The following is a 17952-nucleotide window of genomic DNA, read 5'->3' as shown; positions in this document are numbered from 1 at the left end:
TCTATCTTTGTCATTATGTGGCCTCGTTCCGTTGTCTATTAAGTGATCTTACTGCTCTAATACGATAACTTATTAACTGACCTAAGTTCCTCCAGAATTTTTTTCCCAGTGGATGCTCCATAACCTGAGCAGAATGTCTCTGCACATAGAACTACTTGACACTTCTACTCAGAAATGTTTGATGGCTTCCCATTGTCGTCAGAACATAATCTGGATTTTTAGCATGGTATCGAGGTTTATTCACGGAACATAGCTTGAACCTTTCTTGCCTCCACAAAGCCCAGTTACATAGGTTTCCCCAAATGATCTATTTATTTAAGCTGTTCTCTGTTCGGAATGTTTTTACTCTTTTGCTTTACCATCAAATCCTACTAACAAGTCACTGGCCAGCACATATGACATCTTTCAAGCTTGCCTCAGCTTTTCCCAGTCATATTTAGTCCTTTCCTCCTCTGCACTCCTGTAGTGTTTTTTTAAACCATTCTTATAGCATTCATCACAATCAGATTCATCGACAGTTAAAAAGGAGTCTATCTCTCCCATGAGGCTATAATTTGGGAGCACATATAACATTGTTGTATTACATATATATCTTCATAGAACACTCATATAACACTGATAAGCAGTAAATCAACATTGCCTTAATGAATGAATGAATGAACAAATATATGATCAAGTAAAATCTAAAATCCTTTGGCCTTGCATGTGCACTCTTAAAAAATTTCAAGACGGAAATCAGCAGCTCCTCAAACGACCTGTTTTCTTCTTTACTGTCTAATTTGGCACACTGATTTTTCAGTCAGCAAGACTGGGGATCATATTTTGAGTCTTCCTTCTCCCTTGTTTTTCAGGTGAAGTCAGCTGCTAAATTCTATTCTGTTTCCAAAGTGTCCCATATGTCCACTCCTATTTTATTTCTATTGCTAGTTTAGGCTCTCAGTACCTCTGACTTGAGAAGATCTCCTAATAGTCTTGTAACAGATTTTCCTTCTCTTGTAATCCATTCTTTGACTTATTGTTAAAAGTCTTCCTAAAGTACAGAAACTTTCAGAGGTCTCTCATTGCTTACAGAAATATCAACTTATTATTCAGCACTTTCTACTCTGTAATCCAAACCTACCTTTTCAGGCTTACCTCTAACTGTGCATTATAAGTACCCTGTATGCCAATAAAAGTGATCTGCCTTCTGCAGTTGCTTTAACATGTCTTGAATTTCCTACTTTGTCCTTTTTCATGGTGTTCTTTGCTTAGTGAAATTGTTGAGAGTATTGAACCTCTTTTATCTTCTGGCCAACATCAAATGCCACCTCTTTCATAAAAGCCTTTCTTGAGCCTCTAAATTAAAACTTTATATGAACTTTTCATATACAGCATTGTTAGGTGGTCTCTCTCCCCAATATTATTGTGGATATATTTTGAAATGTGAGACATTTGAAACAGAATCACTACTTAGCTAAATAGGTATAGTTTCTGGTAAAATCACATAATATAAACAACACCCAAGGGCTGTGTTTCTCCAAACCCCCAGGGATTTGTTTCTCTTTCTCACACCCATTTATCATGTTCTGTTTGTGTTTGTGTGTGTGTCTGTGTGTGTGTGTTTGTAGAGACAGCATCTCACTGTGTTGCTGTGCTTGTGTTAAGTACACTAGTGAAAGTTCACCAAAAGCAGCAAGGGTCATATTTATCTCTGTATTTCTAGGGGTTCCTAGATGAGTAGTATCTTACATATTGTAGGCACTAAAAAAGGCATTGGTTAAACTGAGAAATGGGATAACCAAAATAATATGCTGCTGAAGGGAGATGATCATTTATAGAATCAAAACTAAGAAAAAAACATTTTTAAAAAAAAAAAAAAAACCAACCAGGCCATTAGTAATTATAGAAAGAACAATTTCAGGGCATCACTTGATAGTGGCAGAAGCTAGATTCCAAGAGATTAAGCAGTAAGTGGGCATTGAGAAATGGAGGCAATGATGATAGACACCTAAGAATGGAATATGGTCTGCAGATTTGGGAAGAGACTTGTGAACAAAAACCATATGTAGTATTTGAAAGAAAAAGGAGTTTGCTGTCAGAAATGCAAGTACCAAGATTACTCCAAAGTGTTTTCACTTTTTCAAGTTGGCAGAAAAGTACTCCAAGTGAGTCAGGCAGGCCACTGAAGCGAATAACCAGCTCTAGCGTGCCGAGGTCACAAAGTTAGAGTAAGTTTGTGAATCACAGAATAAGAAGACTTGGAAACATAACCTTGTTGAACACTGGCAAGGGTGATGTCCTGGAGTCAATTGAGTTTACGTTAGTCTGGTTCAGTTTAGTCTGATTAAATTATTTAGAGAGAAGAGTTACTGAACCAACTGTGTATGTATTTGTTAGGGGGTCTCTCTCCCTGAAATTATTGTGGATATATTTTGAAATGTAGGACATTTGAAATAGAATCACTACTTAGCTAAATAGGTGTAGTTTCTGATAAAATCACATGATATAAACGAAAATATTTAAAGGAATTGTGGCTAATATTTGTTGATAGATGTCATTTCTATTTGTAAGTAAGGGTGTTGAATTTGCACAGTGATAGTCCAGAGCTCCTGAAATATATGTAGTTGTAGGATTTAATTTCCCTTTGACTCCATTATACATAAATATTCTCTTAAAGACTTTATTGTAAGAAACACAATATCAGATTAATTCTATTTCGTCTTTGTGTCTTTATATTTAAGACTGTGATTACATAATTAAAATACTAAAAAATTTCAGATATGAAGCTATTTTAGCACACATGCATGTGTGCATCGTTTGTGTATAAAAAGTTTATTTAATTTGTTAGTATTTATCTGTATATTATGTGGATGTTACAAAAGGCAGAATACTCATTTCAGAAGCCCTGGACCACTTTAGAGCTAAAAGGGATCATTGGGGCCAAGATTCTTAACCTTTAAGTCCCTAACATTGTAAGCACTTGAGGAAATAGCTCTCATGGGATTTTCAAAGTGGTCTATGACCACCAAAAAAGTTAACCACCAACAGTCTAATTGGTACTTTTCACAGAGTGACAGTGTAATGGGGAGTGGGAATTAAGTGACTTGGCCAAGGATACTGCTGTTAGCTAGATAGGACTAATCCTGGTTTCTCAATTCCCAACTACTTCTTTAACCATCCCCATGGAAATAACATAGTCAAAAACCAGTTCCCACTAGTTTTTTTTTTTTTTTTTAAAGATTGTCATTCTTTTAAGACAACCTCTTAAAAGAAATGTTTGTCTCAGTATCCCAGGAAGTCTTTTGATGGGAATGGGACATGATATATGGTATACAGAATAATATGCATACAATAACAACTCCAGAAGGAAAACTAGACTTCCACCTTCTCTACCCATGTTTTATCCCTCTCCCTCCTTTCACAGATTTCTTTTTTGTTTTATCTTGCATGTTCTAGTGATGGCCTCTGATGCATTTGATTAGAATAATTCAATCTTCTGATCATTCTCATTCAGTCTTTCACTCCTTAACAAATATTTCTTGAGTGTCTACTTTATACCAAGTGCTATGCTAGGTCCTAGGAATAGAATGAGCAAAACCAACAGGATCCCTTCTCCTTGAAGTTTGATGTCTTAGGAAGCGTAGTCATTAATCAAGACAGGCATGGTGTCTTGCATCTGTAATTCTAGCTTCTTGGGAGCCTGAGGAGGGAGGATCACTTGAGTCCAACAGTTTGAGGCTGCACTGAGCTATGATTGTACTATTGCACTCCAGCCTGGGTGACAGAGGAAGACCCTGCCTCAAAAAAAAAAAAAAAAAAAAAAAACAGAAACAAAAACAAAAAAAACATTAATCAAACATTTGCAAAGATATGTAAGAAGAGACTGGTTGTAAGTGAAAAGAATGAAAAGCACAAAGTGCTACGAGAGTGGCTATGGGAGCACTGGTTTTGTCTGGGGCATCTGATTGGATTTTCCCGAGGAGGTGATATTTCAGTTGAGAAGAGTTTGGCAGAACCATGCTCCCTGCAGAGGGCTAGCTAATTTCAGAATCTCAAAGAAGGCTAGCGTGGTTGAACTGGGGAGAGCAAGGGGAGAGGGAGATACACAAGAGGAACTGGAGAAGGAAGCAAGGATTAGATTATGTAGCAACTTGAGGCTGTGGTAAGGTATTGATCTTTATCTTGAGAGCAATAGGGAGCCATTGAAGGATTTTAAGAAGGGGAATGACATGGGTTGTTTCCACTTTTTGGCTATTGTGAATAATGCTGCTATGAACATTCATGTACATATTCATGTATATTCATGTGTTTTTAAATATATTTTGTTTTTCTCTGGTAAATAATCATGTGTTTTTGTGTGTGTGTGGAAAAATATTTTCATTTCTCTTGGGTTTATTTTTAGGAGTAGAATTGCTGGGTCATAGGGTAATTGTCTGTTTCACCTTTTAAGGAACTACCAGACTGTTTTCCAAAGTGGCTATACCATTTTACATTCCCACAGGCAGCGCCTGAGTGTTCCGATTATTCCACATCTTTGCCAACACCTGCTATTGTCTGTTTTTAAAAAAATTTTATTATAGACAGTATAGTGTGAGTGAAGTGATATCTCATTGTATGCCCCTTGCCTTTTATTAGCCGGGCTTTTAAGCCTGGCATTTAGATTTTAGCAAATTACAGCCTTTTATCTGTTTAGGTTGAATAAACTACTTATTTACAAAATATGCCTTGTAGTTTCTCAAGCACTTTATTTTTACTTTTTTTCCCTTTGTGTGTGTGTGTGTGATTTCCAAAGCCTTGATCTGATTCATTCACTCATTAAAGGCCCAACCTCAGTGTCTTCTGTTTTCTTCATTAGCACATGGAGCCATCTGAAATAGTTGATATTTGGCCATCTGGCCTATAAAAACAGCAATTTCAAATGGTTCAACTTGATACATTTCTTGGCTTCCTCTAGTCATAATTATTACCATTTCCTTTGGGGTTTTTTTTTGTCCTGGCCCTTGTTTGTACCTCTCATGGTATCATTGATATGCTTGTGTGGTATAATGTCTCTTATTGGTCAGAAATCTGAAGTGCAGAGGCTGTTTCATAACCCAATGTTTTGTATATAGAAAGGACGTGGTAATAAAATTTTTTTGCAGGAAGAAAAGAACATGAAAATGGTTTCTTCATGTAATTATCTTGTATAATTGGAGTGTCTGTCAGTGGGAGTAAACAGTTTTGGGAAATGTAATGTAGAAAACAGTAACAGGCAAAAGGAGCATTCGATTTTTACTCATATTTTCTCAGAGAAAAGTTATTATTGGTGATGTAATCATGTTCTTCCATTGGTACTGTCTTCTTCTTTTTAGTCCTTTTTAGGACTTAAGAGTTTTCTTTATATAGAAGAAAAGTAATTTTAAGTAGTCAATTTCCAATTGGAGTTCTTTTTCTTCAAAATTTCAAGAAACTCTTTTGATAACTTTAATCTTCTATGATAGTTTCACTTTTAAACCACATTGGCAATGCCAAGACACATGCTTCCATAGTGGGAATAATATTTATTTTTCTAATACTTCAAACATAATGCCATCCAAGAGACGTAAGTTCTTATTTTGTAAACATTAGCCCACTAATTATAGTTCTTGCCTTCGAACTTTTGCCATTATAATTTTATTTATGTAACTAATCTGACTTGAGGGATAATATGTGTGCAGTAACACTCAGTTGTCATAAATAATAATAGCTACATATGCCACGTATTCTTCTTTCAACGTTTTACATGTTTTATTTTGAGAAGGTTGTTTGCTCACAGAAGATTGTAGTAAAGAAAGAATCTTGAAATAGGAAATAATAACTATGTGGGGAGAGGAGCTTTTAGGTGAGTAAATGCAATATAATGTTACAGGTATGATAGAAATATGTACAGTGTACAGTAAAAGAAGCGGTAGGTATGTCTACAAGATAGATGGGACAGAGGGCATGGAAGATTATAAAGGACATTAGAGGCAGATACAATAGGGTTATCAAAGGCACAGAGGCATAAAATGGCTACAGAACTTAAGAAATCTGCAAGCCATTGCCAGTGGTTCCAGATGAGTAAAAACTACAGCTGGATATGTAGAACAAGGGCCAGATCGTGGAAAACGGAGTGTTATGCTGAGGAGTTTTGGCTTGATTCTGTAGGCAGTGAGGAATCAATGAAGATTTAAGCAAGGGATTGATATGATCAGATTTGGGTTTTGGAAAGATCACTTTGGTTTTGGTTTGGGATGATATATTGGATGAGTAGGAGAAAAGAGACAAGTAATTTGCAGTAGTCCAGAGAAGTGGTGTTAGGATGGTAAAAAGTAGGATAGAGAGAAGATATACCCAAGGGATGATAGGGAAGTAGACTGTACAGGACTTTGGATAGATTGGATGTGATAGCTGTGTGGGAGAAGAGGATGGTTATGGTTTAAAAAAGTCACTTGGGGAATGGGAGAATCATTGAGCACTGTGCTGGGCCTAGCTGATGTTTCTAATCATAAGCCCTAAGTGGCCCCAGTTTGAAGATATCCTTCACTATTAGCCAAGAAAGATGGTTATGTTGGTCCACATTTAGGGATTAGCAGGACAGTCGTGGCTAATGGATACAGATATAAGGACACTGATGGTTAGGAAGAGAAGTGAGGTGGGCAAAGGAGAGCAATGGATCATGAAGGATAATAAAAAATGGAAGGGTTGAGGGTCTGGGTATCTCTACTAGGTTGAAGATGAGATGAAGGGAAAGTTAAGAAAGTTAAATATTTAGAAAGGGTTGGCATCTAGTCAAAGATTAATTTCCTCAAGTTTAAGATTATAGTGGCAGGGTGATTCCCAGAAATGATGAAAAGTCCAAGGCGTAATGACAAGATGCGCATTGCTGAAGTGGGAATGTGTATGAGGGATGTAGGAACTGAGGAATTTTGAGCTAGGTTGTTGATAGTTTATCTTTATGGATAATAAAATTCCCATAATGATGGCAGCTTTGGAGTAGAAAGAAATGCTAGAGAAGAAAGTGAGCCAGATGAGAAAACCCTTAGTGAGTGAGGAGGATGGGTGGGTGGATGATAGTAACAAGGAGGTTGTATATTGCAAAGCCATGAACCTTAGAGGAATAAGGTTTTTATATGTGAAGATGCAAAACTAATACTAATGTAGAAGCCTGAGAGTTCAGCTGGGAAAATGCTTGTTTCATCTTTGGGCGTTGTTACATGTGGGAAAAGAAAAGAGTCTCTTATTAAAGTGTGCAGGGAAGTGGATTCTTGTGAGGAGAGGTTAGTTGAGGCAGAGGTGAAGGGGAGAATCCTGTTGAAGATGTAGGGGAGTTTATTCACTGTGGACTAAAACATTCAGGTAAAGATTAGGAAGAGAATTAGTAGTTGAAGAAAGGCTTGGACAGAGAAAAGTGGGTGTAGGAAACACAAAGTAATATGGTAATGAACATATGCGACAGAGTGTTGACTAGAAGTTTTAGCATTTGGAAGAAAGGCCCAGGTTGACAAGGAAAACAGGAATGTTTGGATGGACTGAGGTGAAGTATATAGGCGTAGGAAATCTGAGGACCAAAATGGTATCGGTTACTTAATGAGGTTAGAGACTGCAGTTTCTACTCCAAGTTCAAATGCCTTGCTAATTACAAGATTCTTATTATTTAGAGTTTGTAATTTTAAAAAGAGGCGGCCATGTAACTGAAGTTCTCTAGTCTAATGTGGGAAGTGTTAAGTGCAGTTATAGACAAAGTCTATGAAAGTGTAGAAGACTGAGAGTTGAGTTCTAACTGAAAGACCTTCTTGGAAGACTCCAAGACTTCTTGGAGAAGTTAGTTTTTTAAACCAGGTCTTAAAGGGTAGGTAGGATGTTATTAAATAGATTAGGGTAAAGGAACATTCTATTTTGGAAAGTCCTCAAGCAGAGGCATGAATTTTGGGAAATACAGAGCTTGTTTGTGGAACAGTTCATAAAAAATAAACATGGAGAGCTTGACTTCAAGATGAGCAAGGGAGAAATGGAAAAAAAGCAGTGGAAATTAGCGTGTGTTATACCAGTAGCTATGGTGACTACAAGCATGCGCAGAGCCAGTATGACAGAAGAAAACAAACAACTACAGAAAAGAGAACTATGCATCCTAGTGTGCCCACGGCCACCTTCAGTCTGAGTAGCTGCTAAAGGCAGCACTTTACGTTTATACCAGAAGTTTTAACAGTTTCGCTGCGCCTGCATGCTTACTTGCTCTCTCACGCTCTCTCTGTCTCCCTCTCTCCCTCTATCCTGTGCACTCTCTCTTCCTCCCTCTCTCCCCCTTTCTCTCTCTCTGTGTGTGTGTGTGTGTGTGTGTGTGTGTGTGTTTCTGCCATAATCACAAGAACAGTACTATGATGTATTCCCACACTGTACCCCTCCAGTTCAATATTTGCCTGGAGAATAAAACCCTTTGTAGACTGGGTATACAGAAATACACATTAGTGCTTATTAAACTGTAACACTGTGGATCATAATATCTACCTATGTTTATGTGTGTCTGAAGAGAAGTTAATAATTAAAGGCTATTTACCACACTTTTGCTAGAAAGACTGATTCTTTGAATCTGAGACTGCAAAGTATAAGTTGCAGTACCTGGATTTGTTATTTTCTCTCTCTTAGATTTATTTACTTTATACTTTGGCTCTAAAGAGCCATTTGGTTTCTTTCTTTCTTTTTTTTTTTTTTTTTTTGGTGAGAGTCTTGCTCTGTTGCCCAGGCTGGAGTGCAGTGGTACGATCTCAGCTCACTGCAACCTCTACCTGCCAGGTTCAAATGATTCTCATGCTTCAGCCTCCCAAGTAGCTGGGACTACAGGCATGTGCCACCACTCCTGGCTAATTTTTGTATTTTTAGTAGGGAGTTTCACCATGTTGCCCAGGCTGGTCTCGAACTCCTGGGCTGAAGTGATCCACCCTCCTTGGCCTTCCAAAGTGCTGGGATTATAGGCGTGAGCCACCACACCCAACCAGAGAGCTGTTTGGTTTCTTGGTGCTACGTGCTACAATAGTCTGTCAATATTATTTTTCTAGATAATACACTCTCCATAATTTCAAGTTATATTCAATTGCCTTTAAGAGTTTTTCTCCCAGAAGGGCATAGGCATATAATAGCATTATACATTTGAACTTGCCCCAGATAGACTTTATGAGATGTTGATTGCTATATTGTGTTTGACTGTCTAGAACAGACTCTATTGCAGTGATTTAAAAAATTTAAGTTCATTTGTTTTATTTAAAAATTTTTAATTTTATTTAATTAATTTTTTGAGATGGGTTCTTGGCATGTTGCCCAGGCTGGTCTCAAACTCCTGGGCTCAAGTGATCCTTCTGCTTCAGCCTCTCGAGCATCTTGGACTACAGGCACACACAGCTGTGCTCACCCATTTATGTTACATAACAAGAATTCCAGAGGTAGAGAGTTGTTGGCTCAGTGATGCTACAAGAACCTATGCTCATCCTATTCTTTGGCTCCTTGTCCTCAGCAGGCCAGCACCTTGCTAATGTTTATAAGATGGCTCTTGTATTTTCAAACTTTATATTCTTATTTTAGGAAAGAGAAATGGGAAAGGACAAAAACTACCCTGCTGTTTCTGCTCCCCTTTATTGAGAAAATAAAAGTTTCTATAACCATTAGCAGATTTCCCACTAAATCCCACTGACTGGAATTGACTCACGTGGCTCTCCTAGCCACAAGGAAGAGAATAGCAAGCCTCTTACCTTTGACAGGGCACAAACTACCCTGATCAAAGTCGAGAAAGGGGAATCTATTTGAAGTAGGGAGCTAACAATGTCTGTCAAAGTACTGTGCTTAAAATTTGGTTATTTTACCTGTTATTTTAAGGTAAATGACATTTAATTAGAATTTAGATACAAAAAAAGGAAAACATTCATGGCCTATCACTTTTTCTTTCCTTACATTATAAAACTATGTAATATAATTTCTTATGACTGCTTTTTTGTATAATAGTATAGGTTGTTGGAAATACTATGTTGTGTTTGCACTGGAATGCCACTTTTCATTCATTTAAATGAGTGACAATTTCTTTTTTGGGGAGGTGATTTTCACATTGTATAAGTAATTTAGTTATTCTTGTTATAGACAGGTTTGTAATGAATAAATGGGATTTAGTTTAAAGCTAAATGGTTCTTAATATTATCACAACTCAAACATGAAGTATTTCATCAAAATCTAGTGAAAAAAATTTTGCATTCTGGTATAAGGAAGACTTTTAATATGTTTTAGAAAAATACGTTTTTAAAAATCTGAACTTTAAGACTCAATTCAAAGTATTCGAGGTTTTTCTACCATTGATCTTACCTTAAATAATTTTAGCTTTGTTTTAATGATAAGAAGAAATGATATCAGTTATTCAATTTGTGGCATATTGTCACAGATTTTTAAATTTAACAAACATAATACATGTTAACAGTGTACACAGGTCCTGAAGTAGATTTTGTGGAAAATAAAAAAGAAGTAGGCTTGAGCATGGTACCATGCATGAAATCCCGACACTTTGGGAGGCTGAGTGAGAGGATCGTTTGAGGCCAGGAGTTTGAGGAGAACAGCCTGGATAACATAGTGAGACCTCATTTCTCCCCCGCCCCCCACCCCCCCAAAAAAAAGACATAATTTTTGTTCTTCGGGCACTAGTTGGTGAGACAAAATAAACAGTAAAAGTGTGATCAGATATCAAAAGTTTGGCCAGGTGTGGTGGCTCACACCTGTAATCCCAGCACTTTGGGAGGCCGAAGCGGGCGCATCAATTGAGGTCAGGAGTTCAAGACCAGTCTGGCCAACATGGTGAAACCTCGTCTCTACAAAAATACAAAAATTAGCCAGGTATGGGGGCAGGTGCCTGTAATCCCAGCTACTCAGGAGGCTGAGACAGGAGAATTGCTTGAACCTGGGAGGCGGAGGTTGCAGTGACCCGAGATCGCACCATTGCACTCCAGCCTGGGTGACAAGAGTGAAACTCTGTCTCAGGGAAAAAAAAAAAAAAAAAAAAGTTCTATGGGAATTTAAGAAAGTAAAAGTAACTGTAGAGTGATTACTTATAATGGAAGAAGTAGATACTTCAGGCAGGGTTGTTTGATGTGGTGGGAAGGTACAAGGTACAAAGAAGAGCTTCTATTTCCATCCTCATCTGCTCTTTTATCCATTCACCCTTATTCAACTATTTGTAGTGTCTGAGATGTTCTGTAGACTTTGATACTTCTATACCTTTGCATTGCGTTTTGTTTGTTTTTGAAATTTCCTTGTTTGTTGGTCTGATAATCTCCTATCTTTTCAGACTCAGTTTGAATATCATCTCCTTTGAGACGTCTTCCCTGAACTTTCTGGCCAGAATTAGCTACTTCCTTTTCTTTTCTCCCATAGATATTTGCATGTATGTGGGGTGTTTGTGTGTGTGTGTGTATGTGTGTGTGTATGTGTTTCTATTTAGAGTCATCACACTGCACCACTTTACTTACTTGTCTGTGTCACAGGCTTGTGAGCTTCATGAACATGGGGATGATGTCATATTTATTTTCAAATCACAGTGCCTGGTGTAGTGGTTTTGTACATTGGACCATTCAATGAATGTTCTTTGGATGAATGAATGGATGGGTGAATGGATAAAAAGAAGGAATTAGCCTGGATTGTCTTCATGAGTATTGGGAGTCTATCCAGAGGGAACTTAGATTGTAAGAATACTTGACCCAGCAGGAATAGTTTGTAATTTGTTAAGACTTAGAGATAAGATTGAATAGGCAAAGCAGAACTTAGTTGGCTATGGAAATTTTAATAAATATTGGAGTTATATTAAATACAATGTCTGAAATTGGTCTTTGAAGCCCCCATTTTTCCAACATACTGTACTTTTGTATTTTATAGTGCCTCCACTTCTCATTCAGAGAATTCAGTGCATACAAAATCAGCCTCTGTTGTATCATCAGATTCCATTTCAACTTCTGCCGACAACTTTTCTCCTGATTTGAGGGTATGTATACTATTTTAAAGTTCTGATGAAGTACTTTCTGTTAAATATTTGTGGCCAACACTATCAATATAACTAATTCAGCAGGAGATACTGATGGAGTATTCTCATAGATCCCGGTCTACAAAATATCCCAGAATAGGCCAGCAAATTTGGAATGCTTACTTATTTGTAAAAGAAAAATGTGTAATTCATCTCTGAGGTTGATCACCTCTAAGTTCTTTGCTAAAAGATGATTAATGAATTTTTTGTGGTATAAAAGATTTTTATGATTATTCTCATAATAACCAATAATAGCTAACATTTATCGAATACGTACTGTGTGCCAAGCGTTGTTCTAAGTGCTATACATGAATTATCTCTTGTAAAACTCTCACCAATTCTGTCACCATTCTACAGATGATAATAACTTGTAGAGATTAAGTAATGTGTCCAAGATCTCATAGCTAATAAATTCTATTGCCGGTGTTCCAGCCCATGCAGTCCAGTTCGGGAGCTAAGTCACTTAAACACTGTGTGATAGTTCCTACACATCTCATTATAGTTTGTAAGTATTCCTCTATTTATTAAAGGTCTCGTTTCTATGAAATTAACCACATTAGCGATATCCTGTAGCACTCTGTACACTTCTGGATTTATCTACTTTTCTATAACTGCTTGTCTATGAATGATTGAGAAAATGAATTATATGTGTAGTGCTAACCCTTTAACTTTACTTCATAATGGTTTTTTTTTTCTCCAAAAAACACAAAACAATAAACATTTATTTCTCATGGTTCTGGAAGCTGGGAAGTCCAAGATCAAGGTGCTGGCAAATCCGTTATCTGATGAGGGTATGTCTTCTTGTATCCTCACTTGATGGACAGCATGTCAGAATCTTTTTATTCCAAACATGTGGCTGCTTTCTCACTGGTTACACTTACACAATTTTAGCTAAAACATTGTTTTCCTTAAGGAAGTCATTTGCTGTTGAGCATATGTTGAGGATACTTATATCTTTTTCATCCATTTCATTGTCAAAACAGAATTCAACAAGAAGACAACATCTGTAAAGTCTTCTGCATATTTGTCATTACCTTTTGTGAAATTTCATAAAATATTAGATTGGGAGTAGCATGATTTTAAATATCACTAAAAATTAGAAAGGCTTATCTTCGTAATCTGCATATATCTTGTGCTAATTATGAAAACTTCATGCTATCATTAGCCATTATCTTGAAGCACACAAAGGGCAGGGTTCATTGTTAACAAGAATGGTTATAAATCTGTTGTTGCTTCTCAAGTTGTTACTATTTTAAAATATATGTATGTATCTAACGTTTGCTTATTCATCACATTAATAAAAATCCACTAAGGGCTGATAGGCTTCTTAATTTTGAAATGTCTTGGCTTACTTCTGGTCAGATTTCTTTAGTTAAAAGTATCACTAAATAACAACTAACCTCATATTGTGACTGATAAAGAACTCAGGAATGAAAGAATGTCACTTTTGCTGCTTGCTTATGCCTATATCCTACCTGCTGTTTCCTGTCTGAGACATTTTAAATCATTTGTGTATACTTGTGAATATTAGTTTAAACTACTTAACTCAACATACATGTGAAGTGCAGTACACTGCAGGATGCTGAAAATGGATAGATGAAGGAGGATTCTCCACTGTCAACTTCTCTCTGCATGTAGACCTCCATCATTTCCTTAGGACACCATGGATATCATAAATAGTGAATGACTGGCTTACATTTGGACAGAATGAGGGCCATAGTGCATAATGTTAATCTGTATATAAAATATTTTAAGGTTTTCTAATTTTTCTTAAACTTTTAATTTTAGAACAGTTTTAGATTCTTAGAAAAATTGCAAAGATAATACAGAGTTCCCATCTACTTTACATCTAGTTCCACCCATTATAACATCTTACATTAGTAAGCTACATTTGTTCCACATAATGAACCAATATTGATACGTTATTATTAAAGTCCACACTTTATTCAGATATCCTTAGTTTTTACCTAATGTTCTTTTTGTTCCAGGATCCTACCCATGCAGGATGCCACATTACATTTAGTAGTTATGTCTTCTTAGGTTTCTCTTGGCTGGGACAGTTTCTCAGACTTTTTTGTTTTTGATGACTGTGTCAGACTGTATCTTGTTTTTGATGACTCGATGGTATTTTATAGACCGTGTGACATTTTACTCATTCAACTGGGGTTATGTGTTTTGGGGAGGAAGGTCACAGAGGTAAAGTGAGTACCATTTCATCACATTTTATTAAGGGTACATACTATCAACATGACTTATCACTGCTGATGATAACCTTGATCACTTGGTTGAGGCGGTGTTAGGTTTTTTCACTGTAATTATTCCCTGAGCCCCTCCCCCACCCACATACTGTACTTTTTGGAAAGAAGTTGCTATGCACAGCCCACACTTAAGGAGTAGGGGGTTATACTCTACCTCCTTGAGGGTGGAACATCTAACAAGATGTTTTGAATTCTGCATGGGAGATTTGTTTCTCCCATTTATTGATTTGTTTAATCTTTTATTTATCTTATTATGGACTCATGGATATTTATTTTGTACTTTTTATTACAATCCAGAACAACTTTATTGATTCCAGCTTCAAATTGAGAGTTCTTTCAGTCAGATCTTTTGTTCCTTTGCCATGCTCTCGTCATTGTGTTTTTTGAGCACTTGCTTACTTTCTGGCACGACAAGATGCTCCAGACTCATAATATATATTTCCTCCCTCAGTTCTAGAATCATCATCCAGTTTTCACAGGAGCCCTGGTTCCTTTTTTTGGAAAACAATATCTAGCCACTAGGTGTGTTTAGTTGTTATTTTTTTTTACAAAAGAAAAAGTAACAAAGCCTTTTCCTTCTGAAGCAAAAGATCATTTTGCACATGTACAGTTTGGAGATAATACGATGGGTAGGGTGATTATAAATGCAAATTTGTCTGGAATAGTTGTCCCTTCAGGTTTAACATTAGACATAAGTGTCCTGAATTACATGACTACCTTAGCACTAGGTTACAAAGGGAGTCTGTCAAATTTATACATCAGCTCTGTTTGCAGGAATTGTTTCAATGTATCCCCGTTAGTGCCTTACTAATTTAGGATCTTTAACAACTTAGGAAGACCCTCACAGAATTTTTATTTGCTGAATAAGCAGATAGCTGTTAGATCAAGGAGAAGATGGTTTTAGGCAACAAAGGTTAACTGTTCTTTCCCTAGGAGAGTGCCTAAAAGGGCAGAGAAAAAAAAGAAAAGTAGTATGTTGTTAAGCTACATGTTACCCAGTTTTCTCATTTTTAAAGGTATCTTTAGTTGTTAGATATATCTTTACTTGAATTATAGTCTTCAATTGCTGGAGGGAGATGAATGAGTAACATTAAATTAAGTGTTAGTATCATTTAAAAAATCCGGCCTGATTTCAAATGTATATGTGGATTTCTTTTGCGGGGAAGGTTGTGGTGGGAGAAGGGATGTGCTTCTCACAATTAAAAAAAAGTCTAGCCTGCTACTATGATAGATATTGGTACATGACTCATCTCTTTTAGGTTTCTCAACAATCCTGTGATCCAGTTGTTATTATTCCCATTTGACAAATGAGAAACCTGACAGTCAGAAAGGGTGAATGAAATCATGTGCTTAGTGGCACAGTTGGCTGTTGCCCTTATTTTGTCTCAGGTCATTCATACTCTTGTAGGATACATTACTAGGAGAGACTCCTCCCACAATTTTGCTGCTAAACTTTTTTAAATGCTAAGTGAGATTTTCTTAATTAATAAGGAATATCTTTTATACATTTTGGGGGATGAAAATAGTGGGTTTCAATATTTCTTAATAAATATTTGAGAAATGCTTTGCTAAGTAACCAGAAAAGGAGAGTTTTATAATAAAATTTGATTTCCTCTCTCAATTTTTTAAATTGATGATGATTGCTTTTCATGCGTATACCTTTAGCAACCATAAAATGGTAGTGTTTTAATTACAGGCAAAACTAACTGCAGACAGCGATGTGTTGCATTTTGACTGACTGTGGTTTGGCTCTTATGTGTGTGATGAAGGGTTTGGTGTAGTGTTTTTGAAAATTATCATTCACAGATGATTTGAAGCTGGTTAACCTCTAGGCTTCCAGTTCTTCACATAGCCTCATTGCTTGTTTGTGTCCTGAGCCTTCACATTTTATAAGCTCCTTTAGTAACAGCTTTTAAATAGAAAGTGTAGAGAACATAATACATTGAAAAGCTAATCCAGTTCATTAAAAAGATTAAATTGTGTAGGTTTTTTGCTATAGGTGCTGTAAAATGGCACTTTCCTGAAAGGATAGTGCCTTAGTAGATTAACAGCTAACTATGAAAGCTTTTTCTATTAAGAATTTTGTATTCAAACAAGATTTGTTGCCTCTGCATCAGTAAAGCAGAATGGAAAATGGGCTGGGGATGGAACTAGTCTAGATATATCTTGAACTTTGATTTTTCAAGTGGAAATCTATTTGTATTCCTTTTTTGCCTTGCTATCCTTGTTTGTTATGGAAAAAGTCTTATACAGATGTAATCTGGTAGATGTATTTCGGAAAAATTGGGCATGAATCCAGGCTTTGTAAATGGAATTGTGCTTTTCTGGTGACATAATTGTAGAGTGTTTTCTCTTTGCTTCATTTGTTCTCCCTCTGGAAGTAAAACTTATTTAATCTAAGTTTTAAAACGTAAAAATGTAGTATTCTTTTATATAGAATTTTAAGTAATGCAATTTAAAGAAATAACTCATTTGCAATTTTTAAAATTAGGCTTGTTTTTACTAAAACATATTTCTGAAGTTGGCAACTTAGTAGAATTAAGAACCCAGGGAACTTATGTCTGGTTATTTATTTGCTCACTGGAGAATAAATCCCACAAAATATAGGATTTTAAAATTCAAATGCACAGCTCTACTTATTTATAAGTTATAATTTGTATAGCACTGGGTTTTAATTAAAGTATGTGCCTCAAATGGTGGTTATTGAAAGATGAAAGTCAAGCTATGTAGTAGTTCCTTTCCTTTGTGTGTTGTTTTATACCAATGTTTGTCAACAATTCAGAATTAAATATTAAATAGACTTATGTCTTTTGGCCGGGTGCAGTGGCTCACGCCTGTAATCCCAGCACTTTGGGAGGCCGAGACGGGTGGATCACGAGGTCAGGAGATCGAGACCATCGTGGCTGAGATCGAGACCATCGTGGCTAACATGGTGAAACCCCGTCTCTACTAAAAATACAAAAAAAAAAAAAAAAAAATTAGCCAGATGTCGTGGCGGGCACCTGTAGTCCCAGCTACTCGGGAGGCTGAGGCAGGAAAATGGCGTGAACTTGGGAGGTGGAGCTGGCAGTGAGCCGAGATCGTGCCACTGCACTCCAGCCTGGGTGACACAGCAAGACTCCATCTCAAAAAAAAAACAAAACATAAAATAATTATGTCTTTTATGTTTTTGTTTTAGATATCTTATGTACATGTATATGCTAAAGGATATGTTTTGTTCTTAACCATCTGTCTTGTCTTGAAGTATGTAATAGGCTTAAATCAGGCAAATGTGTCTATGTCTTCAAAATTTGTGTTATGCATATTTCCTTTACAAACTAAAGGCCAGAAATTATTTTATTTTATTTTATTTTATTTTAGAGGTAGTCTCGCTCTGTCCCCTAGGCTGGAGTGCGTTGGTGCCATCTCGGCTGATTTGCAACCTCTGCCTCCCAGGTTCAAGCGATTCTCCTGCCTCAGCTTCCCAAGGAGCTGGGATTGCAGGTGCGTGCCACCACGCCTGTCTAATTTTTTGTATTTTTAGTAGAGATGGGGTTTCACCGTGTTAGCCAGGATGACCTTGATCTTCTGATCTCGTGATCTGCCCACCTCGGCCCCCGCAAAGTGTTGGGATTACAGGCGTGAGCCACCACGCCTGGCCAATTGGATTATTAGACTATGTCCATGAATGTG

General features: G+C 36.8%; 1 protein-coding gene across 8 annotated transcripts in view; it reads left to right on the top strand.

Moving 5' to 3' along the window:
* MTMR2 (myotubularin related protein 2) overlaps positions 1–17952 on the top strand; it is a 94514-nt gene that overhangs the window by 27306 nt on the left and 49256 nt on the right. For 5 of the 8 annotated variants that reach the window (NM_001133737.1, XM_024254644.2, XM_024254650.2 and 2 more), the window contains 1 exon segment: positions 11878–11983. In NM_001133737.1, the coding sequence (NP_001127209.1) occupies positions 11878–11983 (106 nt within the window). 8 annotated transcript variants of the gene reach the window in all.

This window comes from Pongo abelii, chromosome 9, assembly GCF_028885655.2.
Source record: "Pongo abelii isolate AG06213 chromosome 9, NHGRI_mPonAbe1-v2.0_pri, whole genome shotgun sequence".
NCBI lineage: Eukaryota > Metazoa > Chordata > Mammalia > Primates > Hominidae > Pongo > Pongo abelii.
The sequence above is the reverse complement of the archived record's forward strand: the minus strand, read 5'-3'. Positions and strand labels throughout refer to the sequence as shown.